At 37.4% G+C, this 21,786-nt stretch overlaps 3 protein-coding genes across 4 annotated transcripts; 2 read left to right on the plus strand and 1 right to left on the minus strand.

Annotated features, from left to right (window-relative positions):
• The first annotated feature begins 7,694 nt into the window (after window positions 1–7,694).
• LOC115999316 lies at window positions 7,695–9,952 on the plus strand. The gene is made up of 4 exons (XM_031239172.1): window positions 7,695–7,913; window positions 8,521–8,560; window positions 9,046–9,206; window positions 9,305–9,952. The coding sequence occupies exons 1-4, from the start codon at window positions 7,695–7,697 to the stop codon at window positions 9,950–9,952; spliced, it is 1,068 nt and encodes a 355-aa protein (XP_031095032.1).
• Window positions 9,953–10,164: 212 nt separating this feature from the next.
• LOC115999149 lies at window positions 10,165–12,772 on the plus strand. The gene is made up of 4 exons (XM_031238937.1): window positions 10,165–10,270; window positions 10,756–10,916; window positions 11,015–11,644; window positions 12,066–12,772. Exons 1-4 carry the CDS (start codon window positions 10,252–10,254, stop codon window positions 12,486–12,488), a joined length of 1,233 nt encoding a protein of 410 aa, XP_031094797.1. The 5' UTR covers window positions 10,165–10,251; the 3' UTR covers window positions 12,489–12,772.
• A 415-nt stretch (window positions 12,773–13,187) lies between these two features.
• Window positions 13,188–21,213, minus strand: LOC115999148 (RNA polymerase II C-terminal domain phosphatase-like 2). Of its 2 annotated transcripts, none has more exons than XM_031238936.1 (15): window positions 20,729–21,213; window positions 19,687–20,157; window positions 18,934–19,144; window positions 18,599–18,756; window positions 18,428–18,498; window positions 17,028–17,133; window positions 16,858–16,947; window positions 16,604–16,745; window positions 16,168–16,499; window positions 16,053–16,074; window positions 15,778–15,908; window positions 15,621–15,674; window positions 14,879–14,975; window positions 14,116–14,516; window positions 13,188–13,785 (listed from the first exon to the last, which is right to left on the minus strand). In XM_031238936.1, exons 1-14 carry the CDS (start codon window positions 21,008–21,010, stop codon window positions 14,326–14,328), a joined length of 2,358 nt encoding a protein of 785 aa, XP_031094796.1. In that variant the 5' UTR covers window positions 21,011–21,213; the 3' UTR covers window positions 13,188–13,785; window positions 14,116–14,325. The 2 variants fall into 2 exon arrangements, with proteins under 2 accessions (XP_031094796.1, XP_031094795.1); XM_031238935.1 differs by having other exon boundaries at window positions 16,023–16,074.
• Between the last annotated feature and the right edge of the window lie 573 nt (window positions 21,214–21,786).

Consider the following 21,786-nt stretch of genomic DNA (forward strand, 5'->3'; position numbering starts at 1 on the left):
CCCCCCCCCCCCCCCCCCTTTCCCCCCAAAACAATAACCTTCCAAGCATGTGCATCCCAATTTTATGAATATATTTCTCAAAGGTGGTGGATGTAGGTAGGTACTAAATGAATAAATTAAAACTGTCATATTGTCACTAAAGTGAACTTTCTCAGCAATAATTTTGCCACTCTTTTGGTGTTCGTGTGGGTAAAAGAACTTAGGTTTAATATGCTTAGTAATGTTCCCCTTAATGTATCCACTAACCATATGTACAGCACATGTCATATTGTCCTCATACAAGAATACAAGATAGTGCACTGGAGTATCGTCTTTACATGAGAGACTGCACGAGCTATAGACATGATATATCAATGACCTCAGTCATACACACTATTGCGAGGCTCATATAAAGTAATGACCTATGAGTAATTAGTTGAGGTAGCAATTAGAGTCTGTTTAACGGACCTCAATGAAATAGTTGTACCTCTAAATATATATAATGCAGAAACCATAAGATGATTCCTTAATAAAGATACATAGACAAATTTCATTATTCATATATCCTTTGTTCATAAGGAATTCACTTAAATGGTTATACCACATTCTAATTGATTGCTTCAAACCATAAAATGACCTTGAAGTTTGATGCATCGTCTTGGGGTTATGAATGTTTTCGGGTATTCTCAAGTATATATTAGCATCTAGGGACCCATATAAATAACCGATCACTAAATTTATAAACTGCATATCTAATTTTTTTTTTTAACTGCCAGTGATATCAAGTAGCAGAGCAATGTGCCATCGATAGCAGGAGAATGTGTTTGTTCAAAATCAATTCCAGACCTCTATGTAAATCTCTAAGTTACTAATCTCGCTTTATATCTAATCACCTCATTATCTCCATTCTTCTTCCGTACGAACACCTACGTAGATTCTACTAGGATCACACTTCTTGAGGTAAGTACAGTGGAACCAAATTATTTTCTTTCATTAAGCGAGTTAAACTTTGCCTCAAGTGTCTCTTTTCACTTTGTGTTATTGATTTTGGTTCTGGATTCAGATTATCATATGAAATGTTACGAACAACTGCATAGGCAATTATGTCCTCAACCACGGTCAAATCTCTGATTATTTTGTGTCACAAAAATCTGATTTTACTATGAAAAATGTGTAAAATTGATCATAAATCCTCTTATGTTCTGCATTGATCAGATCAACTTATAATCAAGAAATGGAAGAACAAATCCTATTCCATCCTATACTTTATTTCAACCTCAAAACTTCCGACCACAAAGAATAATTCTCAATCTCCTCAACCTCAACCTGAAGACTCTGAAGCCTCTGACTTTCCATACACGACCACCAAACCTCGGCAAACTTCTGAAAGACTTCTTCCTGCTCAATTTTCTCCCACCAATTCTCCGGTTTTTCCCCACCTCTTCATCCACAAACCGATCTTCTGCTAGGGCGGACATCCCCATCTCTTGTTTCATAGAGCTCCAAGGATCGCCATGGATTTCATCGTCGGAATCGCTGCCCCACAGCGGAATAGCCTTGAAGACGGGCGATCCACTGTAATCACGAAGATATGCAGCCAAGCTTGTATGCTCCATGTCAAACAATCTCCTTAGAGATGTGCTCCCTTCCTTCATCAGATCCATCAAGCTGTTACTTCTCCGCGACTGGGAAAATGAAGAAGGAGAAGAAGAAGACGGCATTGCTGCTGCAGATGATGAAGAAGGGGAAGATGAAGAAGAAAGATAGAGCGATTTCTGGTACTCAATGATTCTTCTGATGCTTCTCTTTTCGGCTTCTTTTTCTGCAGTTTCTTCTTCTTCGGTGATCTCTGATGCCATCTTTCCCGGCCCCGAAAGTGTTTTCTTTAATTTTCGGATATGCTATGAAAAACTAGAATTTATGAAAAATATATCATAAATGTATTGAATATTTATCACAATTATGAAATTAGTATTCATTATACTATTTCAATAAAAGATTAAAAACTATTAGTTAATTTTGACTTATTTTTTTGAAAAACAAACTTCATTAAATCAAACGTTCAATACAAGGAAGAACAATAGAAAATCAAACTAAAGGACCAGGTTAAGAACGAACAGGAACAATAGAAAACCAAACTAAAGGACCAGGTTGAGAACGAGCAGCCCTAGCTAAAGCATGGGCAAGCTTATTCTCTGATCTAGGAATAAAACTAATAGACACTATTTCAAAGTGTCTTTGAATAACTTTGCAATCATTAATAATGCAACCTGCATAAGATAAATCTGTTGAAGACCCATTAATAAACTTGCATACCATTTGACAATCCGAGAAAACCATAATCCTCATACACCATTAATTTCGACTTATTTAGTCACTATCAACAGTTTTGGCTTATTTTTAATCACTATTAACAGTTTGACTGGGTTAAAAAATCACTATTAAGTGTTTGATTAATTATATTTTGTAACAACTTATTACTTCAAATTGCTAAAATTATAAAAACTACTCAAAGTAGTTTTTTATAAGATTTTTGAAAAAATCGTTTTGCATGTAATCGACTATTACCTAACAACTTATTTACCAAACATCTTTCTACAATCAGCTAATGTTATCAATTATTCAAACTCACTAACCCAATCAGCTAACATCTATTTACCAAACACCTCCTAAAGTGCTTATTACTTGTATATTTAAATTAAAAATATACGGAGTATCACTTAATTAATGTATTATGTATACTTTAAAACAAAATTATATACTAAAAGATGCCAGTTTTTGACAGAAAGAGAATATTTTAACTAAAAAGTGAAAATGACAATTTTTCCCTAATTTATAGTAATACTCCGTATAATTTATTTCCCCCCTTAATTATTGGTGAATTCACTTTTTCATCCTTAATTATATTCTCAAAGTGGCTATTTTTTACTTAAACACATTAACTATTCAGGTAGACTTTCAAAATATTTAAAAATGATATTTTTAAACATTGGGAAGATCATCAGTTAAATCTTTTAATACCATTGTCCTTTGAAATCAAGTGTATAAAATAGATAAAAATAAATTCTTCGAATTATCATTTCTAGACATGCAATTAGGATTCAGAAACGAGAATTGAGAGTGTGCATTTGAATTAAGCAAACAATAACATTAAAAGATTTAGTTAATATTTACAAACAAAAACCTCTTATTTTAGAGTTTTGGATGTCGATTGTAAATAGTTGATGAATTTTGAGTAAAAATAGCCACTTCAAATATAATCGAGGATGAAGAGTCGATGTATTTATAATTGGGGGAGAAATGAAGCTATATAAGTGAAGGAAAAAAGTGTTAGTTTTGCATACTAAAAACTTATTGTATTGCTAAGCACCTTGAGAAAGTACTGTATTCAAAAAAAGAACTTATTGTATTTTTAGAAATTGAGAATTGTGATTAAAGAATGTTTAAAGCCGGCAATGGAAAGTAGTAGTTGGAAAGAATGCTGATTCTATCAAGTGTAAATGACAAGGATGGAGTCTGGTATGGAATTTAATAAATTATTTAATTAATGAATATTTTCTGTGATTATTCTAATCAGGGTCCATCATATCGGACTAAATGATAAAAACTATGTTTCTTTCTTTGGTATTATGCTCTCAAAGCCCAACAAGTCAATATTGCTCTCACTAAGATTCAAACCCATATCATCTCACTTGATGGCATCATTTTATGCCCCTTGACCACAAAGTCTTTTGTTTAATTATTTGCAATTTAAACTTTCAAAATTATGAGTAAACCATATATTTTCATATATACTAAAATCACTCTATAATGTTATGATTTATACATAACTATAACATTTTTTAAATAAGAATTTTTTCATTGATTATTCATGGATTAATTGATCCAACCATGAGTTAATAAAAATATAAGTAATAATTAGAAATTTTTAAAAAACATCTAATGTGATAATAATAAGCCAAGAAATGAATATTAAGAATTAAAGTTGAATTTTCTAATATTTGACACTTCTTTAATATGAAAATTTAAGGATGATACGACATTCAACTGTACCTTGGAGTAAAAAAATTCTGTAGAAAATATTGTTCATGTTATAATTAGAATGTCCGTTAGCTCAAATATGATGGATCATAAAGAAATTGCAGAGAAAGAGTAGAAAAAAGATAAAGAACAAGAAGGCCTGGGAGTGTTCGTCTCATTCATTTCATTCCAAAACAAGATTTTATATATATATATATATATATATATATATATATATATATATATATATATATAAGGTAATAAAGGAATGCACTAATGGATAATAATTACATAGTTGTTAGAAACATTACAAAACTATATTATAATGTCTACAATAAATATAATATTTATAACACTCCTCTTTGAAGATTATTTGACCACAATCATGCATTGTTAAAAACTTGTTAAGAAAACCATGGGTAAAAAACCTAAACAAGTAGCTGAGAAAAAGAGTGTAGTATAAGTAACGGGGGGTAAAAAACCTAAACAAGTAGCTGAGAAAAAGAGTGTAGTATAAGTAACGGGAATCAAACCTGTGACCTCTCAGGTAGGAGAGCCACAGCTATGCTGCTTAACCAGAAGGTCTTTGACAATATAGATATTTCTTTTAGCAAGTTGAATTGTAAAGTACGATATAGGTGCATAAGATACTATACAAGCTCTTCAACATCTTCCACCGCAATAAAATTTTTCGGGTTAAAAGGTTAAATTCTTGTATTAGAACATTAGGTAGTCTTCCTGATAAGTATTTGTGACACCCCATAATAATTTATTCCGGAATTGCCCTTATAAATATTTTTCCAAGAGGAAATAATTCGTTATGGGCCTAATTTCCTTGAATGATTTCCTAGAATATCCTATCCTTAGCCCAATTCCTAATTACGTTCCATTATATATATAGGGGCACGCTCTAATGAGAACGGGTGCCTAGGAGAGAAATAAGAACGATCCACAGCCGTCCACGTGTCCAGATCAATGAATTAGATGTAATTTTAAAAAAACGGCACGGTGGCATTTTCGTAAATATCTCGAACTTTGGTGCAAGTAAATGTGTTATAAGTGCAAGTAAATGTCTACCCGAGGCTTTTTAGGTCGAAACGACCTTTCTTGTATCTCTTCTGCTTAACCGCATCTTCCATATCAGCGTGCCGATTGGCTCTTTGGATCACATTAGCATAGGAAGATGGCCAGTCAATAGAGGTTGGTATAAAGCTTGCCCAACCTCAAGTTCTCCATGAATAGGATCAGTAAGGTGTTATCCTCCAAGTCATCCATCGTTTGAACTTCCTTTTGCTACCTAGTCAAGAACGCCCTTAGTGGCTCATTACGGTCTTGCTTGATCTCAGATAGGTACATGAAGTTCTTCTTAGGTTGTAAGTTGGCGGCATAGTTAGTTAAGAAAAGCTCGGCCAACTACTCGAAACTGTTCACCGAATGGTCGGGTAAACCCATGCACCATCTCTGGGTTGCGCCGATCAACGTGGTTAGGAAAGCCTTACACATCAGGGGTTCCTTAGCTCCAACGATCTGCATCCGAGCTTGGAAACTTATCAGATGCTCTTTAGGATCATCCGTCCCATCATAAGTAAAGTGCTCGGACAACTTGAACTTTGTCGGAGTCTTATAAGCCATGATTTCTCGAGAGAAGGGGTAAGCCTTTAGGAAGGACCGTGCATTGGCTTTCTTGCCATCCATTTGATCCTTAAAATCTTGGACTTGCTTAGCAAAGGCAGCCACCTCATCAAGAACTCGGCCCCGGCCAGCCGGGGATTCTCCACTACTCTCGTGCATTGATAGTTCCTTGGCCTGTCTCTATACTGCATCATATCTCCGCTCGCGCCTATTTCTAGGCTCATTCGGAGCGCCTTCTCTCTGTGTTTCACGCACATCCGGGTTTCTGACACCATACTCACCTTGATTGCCCAACCTGTTTAAAGCAGATCGTCGTGTATCCCTAGACTCGGACCGAGTTAAAGGTCGGCGAGAAGTTACCGATCTTTCCTGTGTCTCTGTTCGGATAGACCGAGATTGCTATGCATGATTCCTTTGAGGCCCTAGAGACGGGACTGGAGCCGCACCTCCCACAGGAGCTTGCACCTGACGGGCAGCCAACTCCCGATCATAGATGTCTACCACTCGATTTATTGCGTCTATGATTCCAGGCCCAACCAGCACGGGTGGTGGAGGGGGTAGAGGCACCTCCGCAGCTCGGCCATCTTCATTAACCGGGGCATGCTCTCGCTCTCTCTCACTTGGCTCACGAGAATTATGACGGCTAAGTTGTTCACGCAAGTCACCCGTACGGGGCCGGGTAAACTGCTCTCGCAGGTCCCGCCCCTGGGATACAGTTTGCCCTGCAGTAACATTCACTTGCACTTGAGGTTGCGTTCTACCATGATGACTCCTCGTGGTCACCATTGCTACGCACTTCGAACCTTCTCAGTCAGTTAGAACCACACGACCTTTTGATCGATCCCCACAAACGGCGCCAATGTTGGTTTTATCAACCACGGATGGTCGATCGGCATGCCAACACTACCGAAAAATTAACTAAGTGTTTGGCATGAAAATTGAGCACCGTTTCGGCTCTCTTGAATTATGAATTGCTTAGCCTTTCTCAAGACTTTACACCCCTATTTATACAAGTTATAAGGGATTTCTCCCTTTGGTAACCCTAAACTACCATAAACAATTTAGTATTTCTTTCTTTATTACATTTAGGCTAGCTTTCTATATTTTGGTGATCTTCTTTCCTTATTCTGCGCATGAGATCCGTCCATAACCGCCATCGACTTTAGGAAACCTTCTAGTCGCTTGCCTTACACTATCTTTCCCGCACCGCCTTTCAGCCTCGGTCCCTTCGCTCGCTCATGGCTTCTAGGTTCATCGGACCACCTCTCTTCTCCTCATCCTTCTTCAAGAGTCGGTTCGTCACGACCGTCCGACCCTCATCGCCAAGCCGTCACTAGACCGACTCTCGGCCTTCTAAGCTTACCCCTTCTTTCTAACTGATCCTCGGCTTTCACCATCAATCGCCCTTTCTCCCTTCCGCGTATTAGGTGCCGATCCTTAGCACTTCCCCCATCAAGTCTAAATATCATGTTGTAATTTTTTCTTCTTAAAAAAGTGAGCAAAAACCCTTTTGGAATAGCTATAAGCCATATTTGACCATGTTCGACGCAATCGTCTCACAATTGGGGATATGCATGGCGCGGAATCAAGGGGTGACAACTGACTTGTCACTCTAGCTAATTTATCACTATTCTTTTTTGTTTTTTACCTTGCATTGAAAAGCTCACCCACACCATAGTCTGTCTCTCTGCCTCTCTCGGACGTAGTATTACGCTAACTGGTACAAGATCACATTTCGATCACCATTTGTTTTTAATGAATTCGTTTATTTATATCATTTCATTAAAGAATAAGAAATAATAAGACTGTTTCTTGATTGCTTCTTGACTCGTCAAACGTTTTCGAAAAGGACACGGGATGAACCGACTCTTGTAATTACGGATTTATTGTCATTAAACTCGCTCCACTCACCACCGCAATGCCCCACACCTACACTCTCCATTAATTATCAGCCACCAATCCATCAACATTTTGCAAACCAATTTTTTCACCTCTGTTTCTGGAATCCTCAACCCTCACCATAATTACGGACTGTATTCTTGGGTTTTTCTTAAATTTGAGTGATGAAGGCCTTAACCGGGTCACCATCTCTGAAAGTGGGGTGTTTGGAGAAGGAAAGATGGAAACTTTTTTGGTCCCAAAGGCCTGAAATTTGCTTTCTTGGACTGCCCGGTGGGAGGCGTAGTGGTAAATTTAGCTGCTTGTCATCATTTGAACGCAAAAACATTCGGCCCATTTTTGCTGCTTCTTCTGATCTCTCATCATCAGCTTCAAACTCTCAGGTACACACTGTTTTGTGTTTTCTGGTTTCATGTTTTTCTCTTTCTATTATGCTTCTCAATAAGTGGAGATTATTTTACCTGCTGTGGCTGGGGTGCCATTTTTCTCTCATATCCAACTGTGAAGTTGAACCCAAAAATCAGATTTTGCAAAATTGAATCCATAAAGTTAAGCTAGTACAATACTCGAACCCGTGATCTGGCTCTAATACCACTATAGCTAGTAGCATTTGCCCAACTTTATTTCTTTTCAAGACGCTGGGTACTGGACTTGGCTTTTACCAGCCTCGGCCCAACAATAATTTGTACAGTTGATATGAGAATTTACAAAAAAGTTGATCTTTTTTTTTTTTTTTTTTTTGAGAAGAAAGTTGATCTTTTTTATTCTGCAACTTTTCACAGAAGTCAAAAGCATAATGGGGTCTAATGATTGATCTTTTTTATTGTGGATGTATGTGAACCAAAAAGGAAGGACATTTTGAATGATACTGATTATACCATTGTTGTTGACATGCTTATAAATGTAAAGAAACAAGACTAATACTAGTTATCTATTGGCATATGGAAACTAGGTTATACTGACATGAGTTTGTAATTGTGATTAATCCAGACAGAGTTTCAATGTGAAGAAATGGAGTCCACCTCCACAGGTACACTGACTTGTTAACTCTACTACATTTCTATCCACATAAATCTGTCTCCCTTTGAATTTTGTTGTCTTAGGGTGTGTTTGGTTCAAACATAGGAATCAGAGTCGGAATAGGAATCAAGTACGTGGTAGTGAAAGTGTTTGGTAGTAAGGTGGAATTGGAATGATTACCAATATTGATGTTTGGTTATGTATGACCTTATAATCAGAATAAAGGTTTTAAAAATACAAAAACAAAAAATCAAGGCAATTGATCTTAAGAGTGGTGATGAAGTGAGTAGACAATGCAGTGAGGAAGTCGATCAAGTGAGAAGAGAGAGATGAGTGAGGAGGTGACAAAATGATGAAATGAGGAGGAATAAGACTGTATTAATGGAATGATACCTGATTTAAATTAGGTATGAAATTTTGTAAGGGGTAATCAAATCATATACCTGTGTTTTAAAAAATTGCCTTGTGTCTAACAAAACATCCGATTTTCTTCAGATGATTTCAAAACTGCCCGCGTAAAATTTCAATTACAAAGACAGTGCTCGTTTGGCCAGCACTTTTGGGTAGTTGGTGATGATCCCATATTGGGTTCATGGGATCCATCAAATGCAGTGCCGCTCACCTGGTCAGACGGGCATGTTTGGACTGTTGAGATGGTGAGAAGATTTTAATGGTTCCTATGTTAGGGTAGAATATCATTTCAATGGAAAATCTTCTGAACTATAGTATGGTTGTTCCTTTCTGGCTATTTCAGGATTTTCCGTGTGGGAAATCTATCAACTACAAATTCATACTGAAAGGAGCTGGTAATGCTATCTTGTGGCAACCTGGCCCTGATAGGGTTCTAGATGTATGGGAAACAAGCAACACGGTAACAGTTTGTGAAGATTGGGATAATATTGAACTTCGGAAGATTATGGAGGAGGAACTCTTAGCTGGGGAACGAGGAGAATCTCCAACTGATACAGAAGTGCTGATAGCTGAGAATTCGATTCAGGAAAGGATAGACACAGATGCTAATGCAAATGAACCTGTTCAGATAGTTGCGGAAAATATAACTGGTGCTGATGAGGATGTTAATGCTAGTAATGCATCTGGTTCGAGTTCGAATGATGCCACTTATATAGAAGAGACTGTGACATCAGGACCGACTGATTTTGGCAAAAGCGGGACAGCAGTGCACGGTGGGAATTTAAGTTCAAACGGTGAAGCACGTTTAGATTTTGATGAAGGGCTCGCTATTTTGGTTCCTGGCTTGCATCAAGTTTTATCGGTGGAGACTGAAGCAATGCCATCAAACGAAATTCAGGTGGAAACTGTTGCTGAAAATTCGCTTGGCCCCCGTGAAGCTGAGGAGTTCAAGTTGCAAGAGGAGCGCTTAGAGGTAACTGCTAATATTTGAAAAAAGNTTTTTTTTTTTTTTTTTTTTTTGAGAAGAAAGTTGATCTTTTTTATTCTGCAACTTTTCACAGAAGTCAAAAGCATAATGGGGTCTAATGATTGATCTTTTTTATTGTGGATGTATGTGAACCAAAAAGGAAGGACATTTTGAATGATACTGATTATACCATTGTTGTTGACATGCTTATAAATGTAAAGAAACAAGACTAATACTAGTTATCTATTGGCATATGGAAACTAGGTTATACTGACATGAGTTTGTAATTGTGATTAATCCAGACAGAGTTTCAATGTGAAGAAATGGAGTCCACCTCCACAGGTACACTGACTTGTTAACTCTACTACATTTCTATCCACATAAATCTGTCTCCCTTTGAATTTTGTTGTCTTAGGGTGTGTTTGGTTCAAACATAGGAATCAGAGTCGGAATAGGAATCAAGTACGTGGTAGTGAAAGTGTTTGGTAGTAAGGTGGAATTGGAATGATTACCAATATTGATGTTTGGTTATGTATGACCTTATAATCAGAATAAAGGTTTTAAAAATACAAAAACAAAAAATCAAGGCAATTGATCTTAAGAGTGGTGATGAAGTGAGTAGACAATGCAGTGAGGAAGTCGATCAAGTGAGAAGAGAGAGATGAGTGAGGAGGTGACAAAATGATGAAATGAGGAGGAATAAGACTGTATTAATGGAATGATACCTGATTTAAATTAGGTATGAAATTTTGTAAGGGGTAATCAAATCATATACCTGTGTTTTAAAAAATTGCCTTGTGTCTAACAAAACATCCGATTTTCTTCAGATGATTTCAAAACTGCCCGCGTAAAATTTCAATTACAAAGACAGTGCTCGTTTGGCCAGCACTTTTGGGTAGTTGGTGATGATCCCATATTGGGTTCATGGGATCCATCAAATGCAGTGCCGCTCACCTGGTCAGACGGGCATGTTTGGACTGTTGAGATGGTGAGAAGATTTTAATGGTTCCTATGTTAGGGTAGAATATCATTTCAATGGAAAATCTTCTGAACTATAGTATGGTTGTTCCTTTCTGGCTATTTCAGGATTTTCCGTGTGGGAAATCTATCAACTACAAATTCATACTGAAAGGAGCTGGTAATGCTATCTTGTGGCAACCTGGCCCTGATAGGGTTCTAGATGTATGGGAAACAAGCAACACGGTAACAGTTTGTGAAGATTGGGATAATATTGAACTTCGGAAGATTATGGAGGAGGAACTCTTAGCTGGGGAACGAGGAGAATCTCCAACTGATACAGAAGTGCTGATAGCTGAGAATTCGATTCAGGAAAGGATAGACACAGATGCTAATGCAAATGAACCTGTTCAGATAGTTGCGGAAAATATAACTGGTGCTGATGAGGATGTTAATGCTAGTAATGCATCTGGTTCGAGTTCGAATGATGCCACTTATATAGAAGAGACTGTGACATCAGGACCGACTGATTTTGGCAAAAGCGGGACAGCAGTGCACGGTGGGAATTTAAGTTCAAACGGTGAAGCACGTTTAGATTTTGATGAAGGGCTCGCTATTTTGGTTCCTGGCTTGCATCAAGTTTTATCGGTGGAGACTGAAGCAATGCCATCAAACGAAATTCAGGTGGAAACTGTTGCTGAAAATTCGCTTGGCCCCCGTGAAGCTGAGGAGTTCAAGTTGCAAGAGGAGCGCTTAGAGGTAACTGCTAATATTTGAAAAAAGAGTTCCCTTTCCTATTGCCATATCATCAAGTTTCACTTTAAAAAAAAAACAAAACAAAAACAAAAAAAAAAAAGTTGTGTTGCCCATTTGATTAATTCATTTCGAGGAGAGTAGCAATTCTATGATTGTTTGAGGCACTGAATCTGGAACTGTTTTATACTTTTGGGTATATTAAAGGGGAATGGGTATATGAAAATGAAATTCAGACACAAACAAAATGCTTAGAAATGATGCTTAGCCTACCCCTAGGCTAAAATCCAAGCACAAAACTACTCTGATACTTGAACAATAGCTTAAACATGTAAGAGTTATCTATTATTATTACAGATTCAGTGAAATGATATTGCTATTCCTTCCATTTCTTATATTGTCTTGTGGTGTTTATGATGTACTCCAGTTGGATTCAAAGGAAGATTTCCAAACAGACTCTTCAAATGACGAAGAAGCCTCAGAAATGAAGACTACCGACATCAGTGGAATTGTACACCAGTTGGATTCGAAGGAAGAGTTTCAAACAGACTGTTCAAATGACGAAGAAACCTCAGAAATGAAGACTAGCGACGTCAGTGGAATTGTACACCAGTTGGATTCGAAGGAAGAGTTTCAAACAGACTCTTCGAATGACAAAGAAACCTCAGAAATGATGCTTACCGACATCAATGGGATCGAGGATAACGGGCATGTACAAGAACCGGAGTCGGAAGTGTTGAAAGAGTATCAGCGTGATACGCAGCAACTGGAGACTAGAGTGGCTGAAAGTGACCTTCAATGGGGTAGACAAACAATCAAGAAAATCCTTACCAATTTCGGGTGGTTGTAAATATCACCCAGAAAAACCAGACTCGCAAAACATCAGTTCTTTGCAACTAGATGAAGAAGAGCAGGCCAGGTAAAGATATATCAAAGAGGAAACTTGTAGGGTTTACAGCTTTGAGTGAGGTTTGTAATATAGGTAATGGTTTTATACCTCATTAGAGGGAGGTGTGCAATCACGCAATAAGATGATCTTTGTACCATAAAACGACTAGTGCTTGGCACTAGATAAATTGCCTCGGAAATCCAGAGCACAAGCGTTAGTCTTAAATGTTACCTTTGCTCCGTAAAGGATGTTTGATTTTCTTATTCCAAAAGATTGAATTCTTAAACCCAAGGGTCCTTAACAACCTTACAACCCGAACCGACAGAATATGTAGAGGAGGCAAATCACATTAATTCAACGGCTCAATATATAAGGCCAAATGTCAGTACACACAAAGAATCTACTCCCTTTTGACATAATTCTTACATTGTCACTATCAAATTTCGAACATTAGTCTCTTCTCTCAAAAACTGTCTATTGAACTAAAACTAATCTGCTAACCTTCAAATAACCTTGAGTTCATTGGTCTGGATGATTGTTGCTCAGAATGCTTTGTTTCAGAGTACGATTTTATTGGTGATCAATTTAGAATGAACACTGAGACATGAGCAAAGCCTAGATGAAAGAGTCGTCGGAATATACCATCACCAATTGAGTACGTAAATAACCCAAGATTGTAATAATAGGATTTGATTATTCAATCCCCCAATAAGAGAACAGTATAAAAATTAGTGCAACAATGCCTACCCTTACATAATTGGTCTAGCTAATTCTATTTACAGCTTTGCAGGTACACGACTGCCTATAAAAACGTTGCAAATTGAACAATGTCTAGATAATAATAAAGGTACAAAAGGGGGCAAAAAAACCAGCCCATCTTAAATTAAAGTATTTACTAAGTAAATTACTGCCTTAGCAGGGTGACAAATCGAGAAGAAAGTATACCAAATTTGAGCTCAATCATCCCTACCTAACCCCCTTGTTGAGCCACCCTATGTACTATTTTCAAAGGATTCCAAGTTTTTGGCAAGGATGATAAAGCCTTCTGGACATGGCAGCAGCAGCACCTCTTTCAGAAGTTTACAAGGGACTGCAGTCTCGGAAGAGGATTAAACCTCCAGTTGTCTACTGGTATTCTGGTAAGTTGGCAACTACAAACTATTTGAAAAAAAAAATGAAAAAAAAAAAAGAAGAAGCTGACCACCATGCATTAACATCAGGTTTTTGAAGAGGATCCTTTAAGTGTCACTGCAATGGCCTGTAGTAAATTTTCAATTTGTTAAAAAGGCGAGCAATAAGTTTACTCCCCCCTCGAAAAGAAGAGGTGGGTGGTTGGAACAGGATTAATGATCAAATGAGAACTACCCATTAAGTGAGAACGTGAGAACCAACATGAATGCACACAATCTACTCCAGAAATAGATTGTGTGCATTGTATGCCTGGAATATTAGATTGTGTGGATTCATGTAGTAGTAGTTCGCACGTTCTCACCTTAAGGGGTGGTTCTCACTTAAACACAAACCGTTGGAACAGGGTATAGATAACTTGGATGAGGGGTATATTTTAGGAAATGATCTTAGGCCTTACCTCAAAACATGAAGTATATAGCAAGATTAGCAGCAATTAGTATGAATGCCAGTCACTCCACATTCCCTCATTGGCCCTTTTTTCCCGTCAAAAAATGGTGCAATGGAATTCCAGAAACCAGCGGTCTTTCTGTGATCACTACTCATCTTGAAACATGCATCCACACGCCCGTGATCCAAGCATCACCAATGTGGACAACCAGAAATCCATTCAATCATGAGCAGCTTCATCACAAACCCCAACCTCAGAGGCATTATCTTTCGACAAAGTACCCTCCACTGGCTTTTCATCTCCAGGACTGAGTGGGTCCCATAAAAATCCATTTTCATTTCCTGGTGAAATCTTATCAAAGTCTTTATCCACTGCTCCGTTCTGAGATTCAACATATGAGACGTATTTCTCTGTAGTTTAAGGTGAAGTATTAACTAAGAGACTAATTAATAATAAGAGCAATGGAAGAAAGAAATAAATCTGTGAACCATTTCATCATTTCCAGAAAATGGGAGATAGAAAGGAATTCAAGAATGTTGATGCTATCAAGTGGTGTCAGGAGAAAGATGAAACAAGTATTCACAATGCACGAAAAGCATCATGTCATAAATGTCATTTTTGTGTGCATGTGTTTTAACTTGTATCGTTCCTTACCACTGTAAAAAGTAACATACATACTCTGGTCCGACTGTTCAACATATGGCAGAACCGCAGAACTATATAGAAACTACTTATGACAGGAACAATGACGAAAAACAGAAAGGGAACTTACGAGCCAAGTTATGAAGAGCATTCTCAGCTGCCTGCTGCTGAGCATCCTTCCTCGTTCTACCCATACCAACACCAATTCTCTCACCAGTAAAGAATACCTAAAACAACGTTAGTTAAAGATCGTTTGTAAACATAGAAATTACCTTTGCAGCTCCAATTGGAAATAGAAAGGTAACTGTTTTGTCATCAACCAACTTCTAGAAACAAAAGTACAATATTTTTTTAGGTACATCTGATCAACTGTACATATACAGGTTTTTAGGCACATTTTAGGGTAAGGAGGTTAAACTCCTAAACTTGAGGTAAGAATGACTCCCCTTAGCCACTTGCTCAAGTCGCTAAGTAAAATAACAGCATTCAAGGAAAGACAGGAGAGTGAAAGCAGATCTCTGTACTTGGATCACTTGAGTTGCACTTCAATTTGATGCCAAGTAGTAAACAGGTTTAAGGGTAATATACTTGGATCAGAGTTTCATAACACGTTTCAAGTGATTATCTTTCTTGTTATCTAAATAGTAAGTTTTTTGTCTTAAGTAGGAATGACAGTGAATATAAATGCATTCAGGCTCTACTCAGTCACCCATTGCAATACATCGCTATCCTTGTCAGGCTTATCTAAGTCAATCCAACAGAAGGCTATGAATAGTGAACAATGCAAAGATGGATTTACAAGCTTAGACTATTCTAGATTCAACATCAATTAAGTCACAATAATAGAGCAATAACAATAACAGTGCACTAACCTCGACAGAGAACTGCAGTTCATCACTGGTACTGACAACGGGCCTAAACTCGACCTACGTCACAAGATAACCCCATTATAATTATACTCAAGGAAAACTAATCTCTGAATCTTCTAAAAACAGAAATCTTTCTTTGCACAGATGTGTATGGTATTACTTTTGAGCTGCATCTCCTTCCAATTTCTTGCAGCACTCCAATGGCTAAAGAGGGCGAGTAGTTTGTTTTCCCTGCTTCTGGTTGTGGCTCTCTTTTAATGGCAGATGTCTGGTTCGCAGAAATGCCACTCTCTAATCAAAGAAGAATTGACCACCATTTAGAAGGGGAAAATACAAGAAAATATGAATAAAATGAAGAAAGAACTAAAACTATAATCATTTAAAGGTATGAATGTTTCCAAGTACTAGTGAGTTGATTGGGAAGATTCTGCTCACGCATTTCAAGCTTTGAATTTGCCTGCATATACATAGAGATCCATACTCAGAAAAGAATTGTTGCAAGAAATGATACTCCATATTAACAACTGTTCATGGAAAACAATATATCTACCTCTTCACTCTTCAATGCAGATAAATGTGATGGCAAAGTCTGACGACTTCGTTGTTTATCAGGTCTAAATGCATCACTATCTTGTATAATTCCTGGTGCTCGATTACCATAATGTCCACTGTTTGTTTCGCAATCCACAGACAAGGGGCCCTGCAGTTGAAAGGGAAGTCCTGGTATTTTCTGAGGCAGTCTAGATAAAAGAGGAGGCTCTGCTGAACCCCAAAACCTGACATCTTGGCTATGGTTCAATATGGGCAACCTTCTCCTCCCATCAGGATCTGCTTCGGAAAAGCTATTATCCCGTCCGTGTGGAGCTCCAAGCAAACTAGGTTCTGTTTAGGAAATTAAGAAAATAAACAAATGTTAGGAAGCAAAAGTATTTGTTCATGTCTTTCAAATAAAGATGAAATATGACCAGTGACATTAGTATGCATACTTTCTGAAGGTAGAACTCCTCTGACAGAAGATGTGGTGAATGTATTTGGAGGAGATCCTAGTAGAGACTGTGAGTTTTCAGATTTGAGCTCTGGATTACTAGGCACAGAAGGTGTAACATGATTGATATTATTCTTCACATCCTAGATATAACAAAGACATAACCAAAAAAAAAAATCAGGGTTACAAGCAAACAACTGGAAAGAAGTAAGTCACATGATGACCATGTTTCTAAAAACCAGAATGAAGTAATGCCTGCTGATTCAATCTCTGTGCAACTTCAGGTCCATGCATTCCTTCAAGGATTGGGGCATTAGAATTGCCATTAGACACAAAACTAGTGTCCTGTAAGGTATTAAGAGCATCCAATTATCATATTTAACCTTCAATTACAATGAAAGTTAACAAGTTTAATGAATAAATACCTCAGATATCAAGTAATTGCTCACATCAGGAGCACAGGGCAGTTTTGCCACGTCGTCTTCATAGAATACTTCAGAGATTTGTCGTAACAATTCCTCATCAAACTCTCTGATTCATAAAGCAAAAAGATATTTATTAGGTACATGTGTGCAACACTGAGATGAATAGTATGTGACCCAAAACCAAAAGAGGATAGAGTTCTAATTTATAGGCCAAGACAAACATTAACCAAAAAGGCACATCAGAGCGACAAGGCTAGGCTTTGCTTTAAAGCAAAAGTGCAAAGTGAAACATTGCTTTTTCAAACAAAGCCCACAATTTTTTCGAAAAATAACAATTACTTAATTAGTGATACAAAATGACAAAAAACATTTTAATGATTAATAATTAACTACAATTATTATTATTATTATTAATTATTATTATTATTAAAATTAAAATTATTAAATAATAAAAATTTATTCAAGAATCAAAATTTCAAGACTTCAAGTTATTAATTTGTTATATAATTTACACTAAGTCACTAAAGTAGCCAAATTTATTCAATATACATTAACTCACAACTCCGAACAGCTTGCCTTTATTAAAGGTATTTCTAAAAGATTTTTTAAAAAAAAATCAGAGGAACCAGGCCGAAACAGAGCCTGAGATGAAATGTGGAACTTGAAGTGCACCCAGCTGCTTGGAGTCTGGTCAAAATTTTTAGAGAGAGAAAAACAAAATGGAAGCTGCACTGCGACTTGTGAGATACCTGGGTACTGAGAAGAAAGCCAAGGTCAAAGTTCTCAAAGATCAAAGAGTGGCAATGGTACTGCAACGGCGATTGGCAAGGATGCAAGGTCAAAGAGTTGCCGGAGGCAAGGGAGGGCATTTGAGTCTGGCAATGTGGAAGTGGCAAGCAGCAAGCTGTAGAGTCGCCCCTTTCAACAGATTTTTGAAGGGCACAACCCTAATTTCAAGTCTTTTATGTTTTCTGTTTTTTTTGAGTGCTGACCAACCATTGACTGTGCTTCGCATGACAAAGAATTGCGAAGCTATGCCTTGTTGCACTGTCACTCTGTCAAAAAGCAGCCACTTTCCCACGAGGCTGTGCCTCATGAAGGCACTGACTTCTCGTCGCCCGCCTCACTTCTGCGCTTTAAGCACAGAAGCGAGATCTAACAAGTTTGGGCCAAGGCTTCATGTTCCACAACCACACTTGTTCTTAGCAATTGGGTTGTGAAGTTGCACTATTATAAAATGTATTGGACAATCTTACGTAAATTTTAAAGCCATTTCGAGGGTGCTTCTTTCTGGTTCCATTTGAAACTTTTGCAAAGAAAAGCAAAAGCCATGCTTCAAGAGCCTGCCTTATTAACTACAAGTCTACAAGCTTAAACGTATTGGGATGAGAACAGATTACCTGAAGAAACGAGCTCGAACATCACATGCAACATTTCTTGCCACACACAGTATTGGTACAGCATTTGCTATCTACACCAGAAAGAGATTAACAGTCTCAATGTTGCAACAACTAACGTATGAATGTGAATGTGTGATGAAGAAACAACTTCATATAAAGCTAAATATATACCTCTGCCTGAGGAGCATAATATGGGCTAAAGGGAGGGACTACATGAACACGGGGTTGATCCTTGTCTTCCCACACTTTTAAGCGATCATCAATTACCATTGCTAATTTTGGATGGCAATTGCCACCTTGGAAGACATTATGCAAGGACTTTCTGGCACCTGAGTAGTACAAAAATATCTTAGTTACAAATATATATACAACAACAAAAATATTAATAAAGACAGAAATTTTTTTTTACGTAAACTAAAAAGAAATCCACTAAATAGGAGAATCCATGTGGAAAAAAGAAAAGAATTAAAAAATGCTAGTAGCAAGTAATGGGTCTTAGTACGAACCTGATTTGACACATACAACACGGTCCAATAGTTGCTTTAAACTGATGAGGTGCGCACCAGGGTCAAGTAGCCTCCACATCTCCAATGCATAATCTCTCTCTGCCATGGTACAAACATACACTTCAAACCTTTTGCGGCCTTTAGCCGTCAAATAATTTCTTAAATCATCCCAAGCAGGTCGTAGTCTGACTAGCACACTAGTATCACGGTTCTGCATGAGCAAATAACCAATTTAAGAAAATTCTATATGATCACATATGTCCACATAAAGTCTGAAACATTTTTTTAATAAATAGCAACCCAGTATTTCAAACAATGTATCTTATTAATAAACAAGGCCCTTTGATATTCTAACTGTGCTAAACCCTGAATACTTGAGAATCTTTTCTCTAAAAGATGCATGTATATATTTATAAACAAACAATATAGAAACTATGATATACATTAATACATATGTGAGTGCTATACTGCTATATATATACATAAATGTGTGTGTGTGTGTGTGTGTATGGTAAGACCAATAAAGTAAAACCAACACACACACACACAGGTATGAGAATGGTGTATCAGTATAGAATCAGAAGCAAAATGCATTTCCATTTCTTCTAACTTCTGGATGATTCGAGTAAGGGGAATATTTGTTTCTTCCTATATGTATGAACAATAAAGAAGTAAGAGCAAAACACACACAGAGATATCAGAATAGTATATTGGTATAAATCAGAAGCAAAATGCAATTTTATTTCTTCTAACCTCTGGATTGATTCGAGTAAGAACAATATTCTTTTCCTCCAATCTTATGACTGGGCGAAGAACACGTTCATGCCCATCAGATAACTGGAGCACCTCCTCGTGCTGAACATTATATGTTTTCCCACCATCCATTACACAATCACCTTCTGAGTACTGTTTCAAGAATGCTCTATCCTCAGCATACCTCTTCATCTCTGCTGCCATTCCTGACGCTCTTACTGGATCCATCTCTCTACCAATCCTAATCCGCAAAGCCTCAATTCTATCCTCAAAAGACTTCATTGTATTTGCAACAATCAAGGTCTCATCAAGATCAAACACAATAGACAAACACCTCATATTCAGCATTCCCAAACATGCACCATATACACCAGATGGCACCGAGAAGCACCAAAAACAGGGGAATTTCTTCTGCTTACTTGGCATTGCCACTAAGTGCACTTCGTCATCCCCTATTAACACCACCGCTGTCTACACCAAACAATGAAAAGAGAGTGCTAAAAGAATAAGTCTTTAACATACAAAAAGTCCAATTATCCCGAATGTGCAAGCACTCATTAATTTATCTGCAAGCACACTCAAGCACGCCCACATATATCTAGAGAAACATGTAAAAGACCATATAGTCATAGTCCTACATATATCCATTATTAAAAGTAAAAAATCACAATTATTATTGCACACATTGAAGCAAGGAAATTCTAGACACATATAAAAAGAGAAAACTCCCAGCTATCATGTGTCTCTGACTGAAGAGGAGGTTAAAGCAATATAACAATATAAACATTAAAATCTGTCAAGCATATTATACAATAACTAATTTGCACTGGATCAACATTTGTAAACACAAGTATAAGCAAACAATTATTACAAAAAATCCAGCATTTCTTCCAATGTATAGAACTCCTAAGCATATGAATGAGCATATGTTTCTATATTGATTCAACATTTCGACATGTGTGCCAAATTAACACTAAGGAGTACTTATAAAGGGAAATGATTAAAAAACAGTTGCTCAGTGGCACTGATTGGAGTGAATAACCTTGAGTTCGTAGAAGCACGAGGCATGGAGATTGATCAACGGAGACTGATCAGCAGCAGTGTAGGTTGAGTCGGAGTTTGGTTCGAGCTTGCAGCGAACAGGGGCGGAAATTGTTTGCAGAACAGCTAAAGGGTGGCATCTTTCACTGTTGGGAGAGATGTGGTGGATGCGTATCTCATTGTTTGGGAACTGGAAATTCTGATCCTTCACCTTTATAGTGTCCAGTTCCCCCAAACACGCATCTCCATGGTAAACCACCGATTTGAACCCTAAAAGACTCATCGGAAAGCCACTCCCCTCTCTCTCTCTCGGTCGCACTGCAAAATCGGCCGAGCTCAATGCCCTAAATGTGACTAAAACTCGAATAATTTTGGGATAATACTCGCCGGAAAACTTCTCGCCTCCTTACTCCATCCGCAGACTTCCTCTTTCCCTCTCTAGAGGTCCCGCGCGCTCTTGACTCTCTCTCCCTCTCTCTCTCTCTCTCTAGCAGGTTTGATAGAGAGGCGAGGTTAGTATTTATAGAAATTTTCGGATGGTCAGTTATAAATATGGTGTTGATTTTCTAAGAAACTACAAAAATGCCTAATGGCTTAAACGGTTCGGACGATTTATGCAGATTTAAAGAGTTAATCAATCTTGGTCCCTTAATTGTTTCTTAATTATCCATGTGTTCTCTGGTTTTCAATTTTAATCAATTTAGGAATTATAATGTTGCTTTCAAAAAAAAAAAGAGGAATTATAATGTTGATTTCCCCTTTCAAAAAAAAAAAAGAGGAATTATGGGTTGTTTGGGTGGATGTAGTTGTAATTCAATTACAACACAATTTTTTGGCCACCCAAATTACCGTGTTTGGTTAAAGTGAATTGCAATTACACCGAATTACAACACAATTTTTTGGCCACCTAAATTGCTATGTTAGTATGTTTGGTTAAAGTGAATTGCAATTACACCGAATTGCAATCCATTTGTGAAATTGAAATTCTTAGATCCCCATAGGAATTGTAACTCGGAGCAATGAAAAAAAAAAAGGAAATGACCCTTTTACCATTTATTA

This window comes from Ipomoea triloba, chromosome 12, assembly GCF_003576645.1.
Source record: "Ipomoea triloba cultivar NCNSP0323 chromosome 12, ASM357664v1".
Lineage (NCBI taxonomy): Eukaryota > Viridiplantae > Streptophyta > Magnoliopsida > Solanales > Convolvulaceae > Ipomoea > Ipomoea triloba.